We start from the raw sequence: 13,649 nt of genomic DNA, 5'->3' as shown, positions 1-13,649 counted from the left end.
CTCAGTGTGCAAAGGGTCTTTTTTTATTTGGAGAAGAAGAGATAGCCCGGCTGTAGGAGTGAAATGGAAATGTCACCAGGGGAGAGCATGTGAGAGCAGAGCAGCTGAGATCCTAGTGATTTATCTTAACATTTGTTTCTGCATGGCTTGCTGTTTCTGCTCTCCGGAGGATATACAGAGGAGAGAGGGATGTGGCAGACAGATGGAGCAGGGGGATTGGCTGAGCCCCTTCGGCCCAGCTCTGCTCCTCCGTCCTCCTCCTCCTCACTGTCCACCCGTGTGGTGTTGGATCTGTCACGCCTCCCTGAGAGCCTGATGAAGTAGGTCAGACGCTGTCCCAGGGTCTGACCACTGGCTGCAGAGCTGCTGCTGCTGCTGCTGATGCTGTGTGGTGATTCACTCATTACACACACAGCTCCCAAATAACAACAAGGGGACAAAAAAAACAACAAGAAAAAAACCAACAGAGGAGAAGCTGAGGGTAGGATGATGTGGTAAACAAACAGCCCCGACCTCTCCTGGCTTAACACGTACTAACATGCAGATTTTTGTGCCGCATGTCTGCTGACCCAATAACTCATCCTTACAGCGCTTCCACTTAGCACCACAGCCACATGCAGGCTAGCAGGGGAATGTAGAGATGCATTAATAATGGTACCTTATGAGCAAACATGATTTTTAAAAGAGCATTGGTGTTTAGATGCCGGTGTAAATATTCATTGCTCATTAAAGGTGCATTAAGAATGATTATTACAACCCCCGTAGCACAAAATGACCATATTATCTACAAGGGCACAAAACGCACTCTCTGAAATCTTTTTCCTTTTGGAACAGAAGTATTTTCCGGTAGTTTCAACACAATATTTGATGTGCGACTTTTCCCCTAATTTGTCATCTGAGTTATGCTCATTGTTAATATAACTTTATTCTTTATTTCTACTATAAACCACCATGAATGTAACTCAGAGACTGTCAACGCCGTGAATCCTCGGCCACCAGTAGAGGCCCCAAAAGAAAAGTCAGAGATCATGATCATGTCCATCTAGAGCTTCTGTTCTAGAGATGAAAACAAGACGCGGTCTCTGTTTCTCTGACAGGACCATCCTGCAAGTCGCTGCATGCTCCCAACATGCCACAGATGATGTCACCAGTGTTTTGAAGCCAGTCTCCTGCAGCACATCCCGTGCCTCTTATCAGTTGGCTCTTTCACAAGGAATTGAATTTGAATTACTAGTCTGAAGGTTTTAATGGTGCGAGTGGCATTTACCTTCACATGAGGCAAGCTTATGCCTCTGTAGAATCACTGATAGCAAAAAAAACAGAAATATGTTGACAAAATAAAATGGGAGATATTGGAAGGAGGGTGTGCGATAGGGTGAAAAAGAGCTTTGCCTCGGAGTTGACTCCCCGGGCAGCATGTTAAATTCTTGTCAGTGATGAGCTTTTATTCGTTGTGGCAGCATTACATTTCCATGACTTCACAACCACTGGCAAATTCAGACAGGGGGAGTAATGAGGATCGTTGGAATCACTGAATTAATGCATCTTCCCCGATTGTCCCCGTTCTCACTCACTCATTATGCCATTCTTTATTTGCCGTTGTCACTCCCCAACGTCTCAAAGGCACTCGCTCCATCTCCTTCTTTTTTATCTCCTCGTTGCCACTCCTCAAACTCTGAGTAGCCCTCTATTTTCTTTTCATCTTCTGTTGTCTGCTGCTTGTTCCTCATTTAGTCATATTAAAACACCACTCCCTGTACCACTCTTTGAAATCCTCTCTCATTTTCCCAGCCTCTGTCATAGCACCTTGTCCAAGTGATTGCGCTAAGACTCAGGAATGTTTGTCCCTGTCTCACTCCCTTCATTTTTCGTGTGCAGACATGTCTGGATCACACCCAGAAAAACAGCACCTGCAGGACATAGTTGTGATACAGTTTCTCTCACTTTAAAGCCCCTTCTGCCTCAGACATTTATCTTCTCCAATATCTTTGAACACGTGCTGCTTGCTGGGTGTTATATACTGTAGCTTACACTGAAATACAAAACCCTGCTCCGAATGTATGTTTTCTTTTTCTGAAGCCGCAAATCTGAACTGTCATTTCCACAAGATGTCAGGCTTTTTTTTTTCTCGAGTGTGCCTCCTTCGTTTACCATTTGTTTCTCTTAAAGACTTACTTGTGTTCAACACACATGACTCAGAGGGAGAACACTCATCGAGTTGTGAGGGAAACAGATTTTGTCACTGAAATGTTTGGAGGTAGTAAATCATCCCCTCGATCAAGTCAGATGTGAGTGTTCAAAATGGTGTGATTAATGCAATGCAAAATGGCGTGGTTGTGGCGTTTAACTGGCCGCAGTATTTCATGTTATTCTTTACCTGTATAAATCTGTCACACCTCTGGATTGAATTATAGCCTTTCATAACACATCTTGGCACCTATTAATCTCAATAGTACATTTTAGTCATTGCAACTCAAGGTTACTCCACTAGCTGCGTATTTCCAGAGTGGTGTTAATAGACACTGCCTTTTGTTGCCTGGAACAGTATCACGGCTGTTGTGCTGCTTTCAGGTCTGTTTTATCTATCTGTTGGCAGGTGTTGCCGGTAGCGATGGCGTGCTGGTGGAACGCCTCCTTCCTCCTCCGTGCTGTCAAACACCCCTACGTACCCCAACCATTTCAAATGTGTTTATTATTAGTGCTTCTGTAATGTGATTAGTTTGCACCATAGCCTCTCTAATTTCACATACTCACACTCGCAGAGTACATGGGCAAGACAAAGCCGCCACGCTGGAGAAATTGAGAAATCTTTTGCCATTTTGTTATCTTGTATGCGCTAGGCCAATGGGCTGAATGGGCGGTGGTGTTGTGATGTGACCTTGTGGAAGGATAAGTACAGAGCAGAAGTGTGCAGGATAGCCTGGTGAGAACAGGCCGTCCTCCCACTGCACTGAAATGATCTGATGAGCTTTTCCTGGTGTTTCAGAGCTTCTGCTTTTAAAGTGCCCCCATAACAAAGGTAGAGCCATCTGAACACTTCAATACTCCTCCCTTCCATTCCCCCTCTAGTAAAACATCTTAATAACTCCCTTAAAGCTCCATTTCTTGTTTTCAGTACAGCAACTTCCAAAGCTTCCTCGGAGGTGGATGTGCCAGCGAAAATCCACAAAAATACCTCAATGTTTACAGCTTCTTCCATGTCTGTAGTTTGTATGGACACATTCTTCAGTCATTAGAGTTGACATTCACATTCTTCAAATACAGGTGTCAAGAGGTGGTGTCACTTGATCCTTTATAGAAATGGAGGTGATGGAGAGCGCCTTTGAAGCCGCTCTGCATCATCTTTTACTGCCACTGTCCTGTAGTTCTAATGGTCTTTCCTTGTGTTTTTCACCCCCCTAAGTGGTAAATATTGAGTGTTGGCAACTTTAGAAATGCAAGGCAAAAAGCTGCCTAATTAAGATTGAATAAGGGGACTGATGAGAAAGAAGACAGATCCTGGCAGAGGAAGGCAGTGAATGGTAGAGGAGAGGATTACAGGAGAACGTTTTCCCTTTTCTCTCTCCTCCTTCAATCCTCTGGATTTTCACCCCTCTTTGGACTTGGTGGGCGGATGTGTTCTCGAGCAGAGGTGACCTGGCTTTGCTCTCTCATTCATGTGTGTAATGAAGGCCTGTGTCTGAATAATCCCATTAGGTGGTCAGATTAAAACCTGAGCTGATATTTGAGACTGTGCCCGGCACCGCTTTAGAAATTGGAGAGCTTTGCTGGGAGAAAGGGTGCAGTGGAAGAGCGGTGGAGGAAAGTGACTGTGTTTGGGAGGTCTCTCCTCTGGACTGATAGAGTGCCATTGTAATTAAAGGGGAGAGGAAGGCTTCAGCAGCTTCTTTACTTTGCCCAATACCATCCTTTTCTAGAGTTGTGCAGGGATTTATCATTCCCACTAAAAAGCCGTTCTAATCGAGTGCATTGGTTTTGATTAAACCGTTTAGGGCAATAATTACAAAATCATTTTCTGCTTATGTGGGAAATTTGTCTTTTTTGTTTTGCATGATGAGGATGGCAGAGGTTGTCAGATGTGCTGTTTTTTGCAGTGAATTTCTGATTTAACTCTATTTGACTTGCTGCAAGGCAGCACAGAGAATTTGATATCTCTAAGGAACTTTACAGGATTGCTTGACATAAACCACCATCTTGGCTCAATTATGACCAGTTACTTTGTAAATGACTTTCTAATTTCAGAAAGACAATTTCCCCATCAATGTTAGCCATAATTGTCTATATTAAATGTAATAGTTTCCTGTTCCAGACAACACTGATGCAACCGTGTTATCTGCCAGTTGTTGCCTTTACGTTGTAACACACATCTCCATAGATCATTTGTGCAGATATAAACTATAATTAAAATCCTGTGGGACAGCTGTGGAAATGTGTTACATTTAAGGTGTGACATGATGACGTGATGACATGATGAACATCGCATGTGTCAGTTAAATAAATCTAATTGATTTGCTTCCTGAGTATTACGGTAGTTATCAGTTATGGTAAAGTAACATTATCAGATCCAGATATTTTCCCTGAGAACACACCTGCTGAACAGTGTTAAGATCTATGCTCACCAGATTATGATGTGCCTTAATAGGATGATAATAAATCAGTACAACAGTAGGCAGAAATACAATCAAAAGCAGTAAATCTTCTGTGTGTCGTCTGACTTGTCTTGCCTTACATGCTGCACGTACGAGTCTGTGGTTTCCCTGCACTAACAGGAAGCTCCTGTCTTGCTCACTTCTCCTTTTTTTCCAGTCCTCTCCCACACCATTTGTTTAGTAGATGGTGTAACTCTTTGTTGTTTTTTTCCTCCACCTCTCTGTTGAGGATTCAGCGTTTGCCATTGAAGTTAAATGTGCCTCTGCTCTGCAAGTTTAGACAAGCACTACCTGTGCGCCTCCAGGCTTTGATCACGTTTCAGATAAAAGTCTCCTCTGTCTCTGCGCTCGAAGGAGCTTTGCACGTTTTTTGGTTTTAAGTGAAGATGTGTATGTGAGGGACATGGTGTTCAATGCTCAGCTTTACTGCGAGCTAGAACTGTGCCTATGTCATGAACATTGATAATCTTCCTGTGAGTAGGCTATGTGCTCTCTAAAATGGTGGAATGGTTGTGATGGCTCAGTTCAGCTCCAGATATGGTCACGGCAGTTTTGAATTTAAAACAACATATCTTTTTTTTGTATTTGCAAAGCAAAGTCCCGGCCTTCAGCCTGTGGCATTTTAGTTATTATTTGTCTCTAGCAGGCTATTAGTCATTGTCACTCTCTTCTAGATTAGAGCACATCTTTGACTCATTTGGTAATTCTCTCTCTATTCTCGACTCTCTTTACTGAATAAGATATATCTTTCTCTGGAAGCATATTCTATTCTATGCTGTCTGCTCTGCTGCCTGAGTAGAAGAGCTTTGTGTTTATCAGCTCTCTTGATATCTGTGTAAATCTGTGTATGCTTGGCTGCTGAATCATCTCTGGCAGTGCTCTTTCATTTCATTACCGCTACACTGATGAAGTTGGTTATTTGTCATATTGTACTATTTTATGCTGGATTGTACTATAGTATATCATTCTGTATGTTTACATGTGTGAAACCTACAGAGTTGAATGTGTTAACTGAAAGGCCACATGAATTAATTCTTCCACAGTTTGTTGATTAAATTGTTTCATTTTGCTCTGCTTTCCAAACAGAGAAGAAATGATGGTTAATGCATGCTGAAAAGGCTTCATTCACTTTAATCTCTTCAGTCATTTTACTCTTTGATGATGTTGTGTGGTGGACTGGCTGTTTATTTCATTCTTTCCATGTCTGAAACTGCATGTGACTGTTAATGACTGAGCCTTGCCACGCTGTCGGTAAAGGCTCCCTTGGGGTTGGGGGGTGTTGTCGTGGGGCCGGGGGTCCTTCCTTTCCCTTTGCTTTTCCGTCCTTGTCCTCCCTTACTTCATCTTTCCTAAAAAAAAAAAAAAAATCTGCACCTGCACAAACGCACCTCCTCCCACCAGAGCACTGACACACTCCCTTCCATCTGTCTTTTCCTACCCAGAATTCCCTAACAACCCGCCACCTGGGGGCAGTGAGATCCCGCAGGAGCAGCACAATGCAGGTGCAGCCATCGGGGGCGCTGTAGGGGGCGTCGCCTTGTTGGGCGTGGCGGCTATACTGCTCTTCATATTCCTGCGCCGCCGCCAGCGCACCTTCAAAGGAGACTACAGCACCAAGAAACACGTGTTCGGAAACGGGTACAGTAAGGCCGGCGGCCTTCCCGCCCACCCTCCCATCCCCAAGAACCTGCAGTATCCGGACGACTCGGACGACGAGAAGAAACCCGCCCAGATCGGCGGCCCCGGAGGATTCGAGGCAAGCGAGCGTGAATTTGACACCGAGCAAGAGGACCTGAAGAGGCCCTATTTCACTGTGGACGAAGGAGAGAGCCGAGACTATGACGAGCGGACTCTGGCTTTCCAGTATGACCCTGAACCTGAGATAGCCGATGATATGATCTCTCAAACCGACGGCTCTGTCATTTCTAAGAAAGAGTGGTATGTGTAGTGGCATGCAACAACCAAACCAAACAACCCTTTGTCCCCCACCTGCATTCCACTGCACCCTTCACCTCCATCACGACCCCGCCCTCCCATTCGTCAAACTGCACCCTTCACAGCCCCACTCCTCTTTTGGTCAACCTAGTACCCCCTTCCCCCTGACTCCCCCCACATCAGACCCCATTCAACTAATCTCAATTAGAAAATCAAGCATCTATTTAAAGTGCTAGCAACATCAACTTCTCAACATGACAGCATTGAATCAGTTCCATCAGGTGAATGGGCAAAGAATACAAACTAAGGTATGTAAATGGACTTGTTGTCGCTGACCTACGAGGCCAGGGAGGTGATTGGTTGGTTAATACTGGTGTAATATTCTTTTTGTGTACTTTTTTCATGTTATAAATGTATTAAATGTATAAAAAGAGACTGCAGGTTGAGGTTTTGCTGAGCACATTTGTGAAAGTCCTACACTGGATGTGCAATTTGGGTTTTTTTCCATTACCATTGCCGTTTTGTTATTTTTATAATGTCTTTTTGTATGATTTTTAAGTGAAGAGAGAGTTTAGAGTTAAATGTCTGACATAATTACAGGTGGAGTTCTAAGTGTTTGTAATTTTGTGGTCAAATGTTTCAGAGAAAGAAAAAAAAAAGCGCCATACAGCACCTGTATCATTTCTCACAGGGGTTGACGTCCATGAAATTACTAATTTTTGTATATTTACAGCATTAAAAGCAGATATGTTATGCTGTTTTCCAAAGACATGCTTAGTATTTCTTGACCCCCAGTGTTTATATGCTTTGTTTCTTTACTGAGAGGGAGTCAGTGTACTGAGCCATGTGGACATGGCAATAACTAAATATCAAGTGTTTTCAATTTTTTCCGAAAATTCAATCACGTTAAATTAGTTCCCGCATCAGTAAATTAGAATAGGGCTGCAATCACATCAAACACATTTTACTTTTCAGTGGTGCATCACAATCACGTCCAAAAGAGCTTTGGTGAGTCTCAGTGTCCACAGAAACCTTCAATAATGCTCTGAAATGTCATGATTGCCACTTGACTTGAACAGGTTGATCTGTGTACACGAGCTCTCAGTCTTACCACTATAATGAAATGTCTGTTTTTTTGTGTTGAGTTGGCATAATTATGTTTTGTTCTAACCCTTCTTTTATCGAATGGATGTCAGAGAAAAGTGTCTCCGGAGTTTCCCCAATAATGACTCTGTCTCTCCTTATAATTGTGTGACTGTGTACTGAATTGGCTTGAGCCTCCCCACTTACAGCAACAGCATTTGCTCTGAGGAGTCGTCCATGGACACAAAGGACACAGATAGGAGGAAAATGTCAAGTGATGCTTTTATTTACTTCTACAGAGAAAGGGTTTTAACATGTAAAGGGAATTGAATATGATGGTGGCCATGCTGGAGTATAATTGGTCACCTGCTGCTTTCATGATGTTTTTGGTCCATATCTCTTTTTTTTACTTTCTAAAATGAATTTCAGCAGCCGTTTGGGGGATTTTAAAGGAGTGAATGGTTGTCCTTCCCTTAAGGTTGGCGTCTGAATCTGCCAATAGGTAAACAATGACCCTGTCTGAGGGCATTATATGTATCTGGCTTTTTAAATCACTGTTAAGTGCCAGTGGATGCTAGCATAGCAAATGACTTGTTTCTCTCCTCAGCATTGAGGTCCATTACACAATCAGCAAAATGCATTTGCTTCAATCAAAAAAAATGTCATTGTGAAATATCGGATAAAATAGAAGCAAAGGAGTAAATCTGTGGATATAAACAACATATCTGACTGGCTCTGAACAATATAAATACTATATTAAGCCTTATTTTATGCATGTTTTTTGTGTGGGAGTGGATGTGCGTATGTTGCTATTTTTTCTGTATCAATTCCAGTGCGTTTGTCCTCATTTGCAGCTCAAAAGACGACACTTTGTCAGTGTTGTCAGTATTGACAGAGGTATGAGTTTATGGGCACACAGTACCCAGCAACAATATTGCAGTTAACACACAAAAAAGTATATAAATATATATATAAATAAAGATAAAAGATAACATCTCTTTGAGCGCAGATCTCTCTGCCGGCTGGAGATGTGAATGTTTTACAGTTCATGCTTGTCTACTGTATGTTTTTAGATAAGCATGTTAATCATGAGCCTCAATTTATATTGTATTTTCAACACAAATTAACATAACAAAGTGGGAAATATCATGTTCTTATTAAAAGTCTTGATTTATGTTTAGTTCAGATTCATTTTCTGTTGATTTCCATTCATTTTTCTGTTCAGTGTGTCCGCTACAGTTTGAGAATGATACATGAGGTTTGCAACAGAACGTTTCAGAGGGGGGAAAACGGTAGCGTTAACAGTAGCGTTAACAGTAGTTTGCTACTTTCAAAGTGCAAAAGCTAATTACAATTTTATGGCCTTTCGTTGTATTGTTCACCTGCAGATGAACTGCTTTGCTGTAACTTTGTTTTTCAAGTCCATGTAGTTAGCATCACAGCATAGTAGAGTCAAACATGTGAAAAGCATGTTTTTATCTTTTTATTCATGCATTCAGTGCCTATCAAAGTCAGGAGACATGAGGTAGTCTGAACAGTTGCTGCTCCATCATTTAAGTTATTCGTGCCACAGAATAACATGATAGATAATATTGAAATATGACATGAACTGCAAAACTCTTCAAATCAGACAAATGATGGTTCTTTACTTGCAGTGAATTTTGGTCAGTATAGTGGGGATGTTATTCCATCGAAGCTCCAGCACAGTACTAACATTGCGTCTGTACTTGATCTTTAAATCGATTAATCTCTTAAAAGCTGCATTCATTACCATTTTAAAGTTAAATGATGGCTAAATGGTGATACAGCACTTTTTTTCCCAGTCAATACTGGATAGTTTATGTCCGAAAGAGATTGAACTTTTGCAACTTAGTCGCACATCGCTGACTTTTCTAAGCACAACAATTGAAACACTAATCTAGTGAAAAGAGATTTAATTTGTAAATTTAAATAAAGAAAAATGCAACTTTGGCCTAAAGCAAAGATCAACTCTACCCCCTTTTTAAAGCACAAGTTCAAGGTTTCATTTCACTTTTATTCTGCATCCATTATGAAACCACTGCCACACTTGCTTCTTAGACATGTTGGAGATTTGAGTCGACATTCTGTATACTGGTAGATGTAAACATTGTCTTCATGTTGTCGGGGTGTTATGAGTTTCTATTTTGTAATACTGACTGTAACTTCATTCCATCCTAATCTACTTTTTGTATTCAGTATGTTCAACATTCCACTGTAAATACTGTACATAAGGTTGAGATTATAGTCGGGATTTATTTAGGGACAACTGCGTAGGGGCCCTGTTCATGTAAAATATACCTATTTTGACTGCAAACATAGAGACTCGATGATGAATAGAGGAAGTTGATGCATAGCTTATTTCCAAAGTCCCACCTAAAAATGCTCCTCCAGTACGTTTTTAATATGCCACTAGTGGCTTCACTGTCATACAAAGGGGTGATGCATACAGTTTGTCGATTTAATGTTATTGAAAGAAAATCAAAAGAGAGAAATTGTCTGTATGCAGCCATGTGAATGTATATTTCTGAGGGTGTTACAAATATGAAAAAAAATCTCTTGTTCAATTGTGATGACCCAGTGAAGTAACTTGTATTTGTTTTAAGCATTAAATGAGTTCAATAGTCAACAATGTTCTGTCCCAGTTCACTGATTGGATAGATGTGTGTTATCTGATTGAATATGGTTCATGTCAACACATATCTTATCGCTGTGTATTGATTTTGGTAATTGCAGCTCTCTTCCAGTAACTTTGATCAGTAATGGATCTCTGTCGCCTCATGCAGGTGCTTGTTTGGATTTATTTTTCAGCTTTATCACTTCCTGTGAGCCTTAAGTGAAAGACATAGTGGGTTTGTTCTGCTAATAAAATTTTCTTCAGTTTTAACAATTAAAGGCCTTGTTAGGACAATATTTAAAGGCAGATGTTGCTCTGCTCTGAACTTTGGTCAGATCTTCAAAGCACAGAGAGTGTTCAGGCGTCCAACATTCAGCTCTTCATTGCCGTTCCAGCTTTCAGAATTAAAAGGCTACAGAGGCGGCAGCTGCAGTGCTAATGCAGCATGAGTCTCTTTGGATGCATCCATGGTTCCCTCTATTGTTTGTTCAAGTTCAATCACATTAAATGCCTGAGCATGAGATGAATCTGATGATAAAAATCAAAGCAATACAATCAAACATGATTAGGAAAGGTCTTATGATTCAGACACAGTGTCTGACAGGTGTGCTAATAGGTAATTTACCACCTTTACAACATGTTTTTGTTGCCAAAACAGTTTCCATCACTGACAAAAGGTCATTTAAAAAAGCCAGAAGGGTTTTGATGTAGTGATACTCATAATTATTGTATGTGCGCCTGACACAAGATAGATAAAGGGATACATACAGTGTATAACAAGGGTCTACTAGTTATTACTGTAGATTTTAGGTTTTTTTCCTGTTAATTGGAGAGCAAAAACTGTCAGGCAGATGTTGGTACTGAGTTCAGTGCTTAATGAAGCTACAGTGATATGATGAGAGAGGCCCAGTGTAGAGCCAGACAGATCTGTCTCAGACTGTGGGACTCAAGTGCAGACATCTGCACCGTGCACATTAAGAACAGCCCAGAGTTTGCAGCTGTTGCCATCCATTTGCTAAAAGAGCCCTTTGTAGCCCAAGGGGCTTTGATGGCACATAGGCTTTTAACATGCATGGCCATCTAGTTTTTTCCCCTCCTAACAGAGCCGGGAGTGGAATTCTACAACATTTCCTCTATCAAAGTACTCTTAGGATGAAATATGGCTGGATTTTTGTTCTAAAATATGCTCCTCATGGGCCATAAATTCAAAAGCCAGTTTGTTAAAGCACCTCGTATGTGATGTCACTCCATTCAACACAATGTAAGATCAGAGAATACAAATTACAGCTACGTAGTATTAAAGACTACTATCTTTGTGGATCTCTAACTGTGCCTGCCATGATTTTCTGTAGATCAGTATGTTTTTTTGCTTTATATTCTCATATTTTATGGTGTTAATAAGGTCAGATGATAATTGTATTTGAAGTTGAGTAAGTCCAATAATCACAATGCAGACCCACGAGTTTCTTGTGAATCACATTCAGATAGGAGTTTCTGTTAGAAGTCAGTTTGATTTTACAGGCCACAATTGCTCACTAAACTCTGGAGTGAGCGCTTTAATTTGTTAGGTAGGTTGCGTTGGAAGAAACTCTTCTTCTGTGAATTGTTGAGCTGTCGATTAGCTAAGAATTGGAAAAATATATCAATCCAAGTGGCTTGAGGAAAGCCCACAGGCAGCCAATACCACGAGTCGTTAAACTAGAGGGATTAAATGGTTAATGAACATACTGTATGTGCATGAGCAGTTAACTGGGCTGGATCCAGGAGGAGAGTTTCACTCGTTGATCAGTTAGGTCTAGTTTGTAGGGGGAAATATTTGATTCATTCAAATGATGGTGTTTCAATTTAAGAACTATATTCAGTGTAGTGTCCTGTGTAAGTTACAAGTTGTTATCAAAAGACCCAGCGGCCTAACCTGTGTCACAGCCTGTAAAAAGACTAAAAAGTGCTTTGTTGTGTCACCATGGTATGTTTATGCATAGTTCTTTCTACTAACCTTTTTTTTTTTGATAAACAGATTGTTCATGGCTTCTAGAAATATGTTGTTTGTTTGTTTTTTTTTTCTCTTGTTTTCTACCTGTTTTCAATGTGTACAGTTTGAGGTCAAATTTGGTTGTCCATAATAAAAATGTGTTCTATAAATGATGCTCTTACTCTCATGTTACACATTCACTAATACAGTCACTCACACAGCCTTCAGCCTTGGAAAGTATAAAATATACATTTTATCAGTTCAGGTTTATCAGCTACACCATCAGAACACCGTTTTAAAGGTTTATTATCACATTTCTACAAGTGATCTCAACAGTGAATGAAAGACAGGAATTAGGTAAAAGATAATGTGCTCTGAGGCGTCTTGTTGTATAACTAGACGAGACGACAGCAACACGAGTGGCTGTGCGCTTTGAGCTGAATGCTAACATCAGCACGCTAACATGCTCACAATGACAATGCTAACATGATGATGTTTAGCATCTTAGTTTAGCGTGTTAGCATGCTATGTTTGTTAATTAGCTCTAAAGTGCAGCTGAGGCTGTTTTGCAGGTGTTTGGTTCATAAACGAAAGTACCGGAAAAAGTAAAGATTTGACCTGATGATGGCACCAGATGAAAAGTTACCTTTCAGTCTGTCATTTTCTATATAACTCAGTGACCACAGTGTGCTCAAATCATCCTACACTTTTAGAACCTCGAAAATGTGGTTTGTTCATAGTCTTTCTCACCACTGAGAATCAGCTGGTAACATTGCACAGTGCAGGAGCATCGTTGATGTTGTCAGTTTAATCTAACCTGTGCCCTGATTTATACTGAGGTGTCCTGTTATATGATTTAAATGGACACCAATCAGCAACAAGTATTTTCTGCACCTGTGCTATAATGTTGCTTTAGCTACTGCACCAATGTATGCAGTAATATATCATTATAGTACAAAATGTTGATACATTCAGTATGAATAGACTTAAGTTTAAATGTTGCTGTGCTATAGGCTGCTTAAGTTTAGCATGGGAATGATTTTCCCACATGTGTCTCATAATACTCTAGTCTAATACAAAAGTAATGTTAATGACAGATCAACAGCAAGAACAAAAAGTATACAAAAGAATATAATTTTTTAAGTTTTTTTTTGACCACAAACCTAACATTAACAAGTTACATTAAGAATTTTTATTGTGAGGTTTTCAGCCACTGCTGGAACACAATTGTGTGTTTGTAGCCTACCTATCACATGAAGAGTTTCACCTTTTAATTCACTATGTAAAACACATTACCATCCTCTCACTTTTTTTTTTATGTCAGCTATTCCATACAGCTACTTTGTCCTGAGTCTTGATGTTACTCCAAATAAAA

General features: G+C 40.6%; 1 protein-coding gene across 2 annotated transcripts in view; it reads left to right on the top strand.

Annotated features, from left to right (window-relative positions):
- The window catches only part of nectin1b (nectin cell adhesion molecule 1b), a 131,534-nt gene that overhangs the window by 62,522 nt on the left and 55,363 nt on the right, over positions 1-13,649 (top strand). Inside the window, exon 6 of one of the 2 annotated variants that reach the window (XM_070906248.1) lies at positions 6,092-10,319. The exons of the other annotated variant lie outside the window; for it this stretch is intronic. Coding sequence (XP_070762349.1) covers positions 6,092-6,597 — 506 coding nt within the window. The 3' untranslated portion in view covers positions 6,598-10,319. Of the gene's footprint in view, positions 1-6,091; positions 10,320-13,649 lie in introns of those variants that run through there. 2 annotated transcript variants of the gene reach the window in all.

The sequence above is a fragment of the Enoplosus armatus genome, chromosome 5 (assembly GCF_043641665.1).
Source record: "Enoplosus armatus isolate fEnoArm2 chromosome 5, fEnoArm2.hap1, whole genome shotgun sequence".
Taxonomy (NCBI): Eukaryota; Metazoa; Chordata; class Actinopteri; order Centrarchiformes; family Enoplosidae; genus Enoplosus; species Enoplosus armatus.
This window is presented reverse-complemented; position numbering and strand designations above follow the sequence as displayed.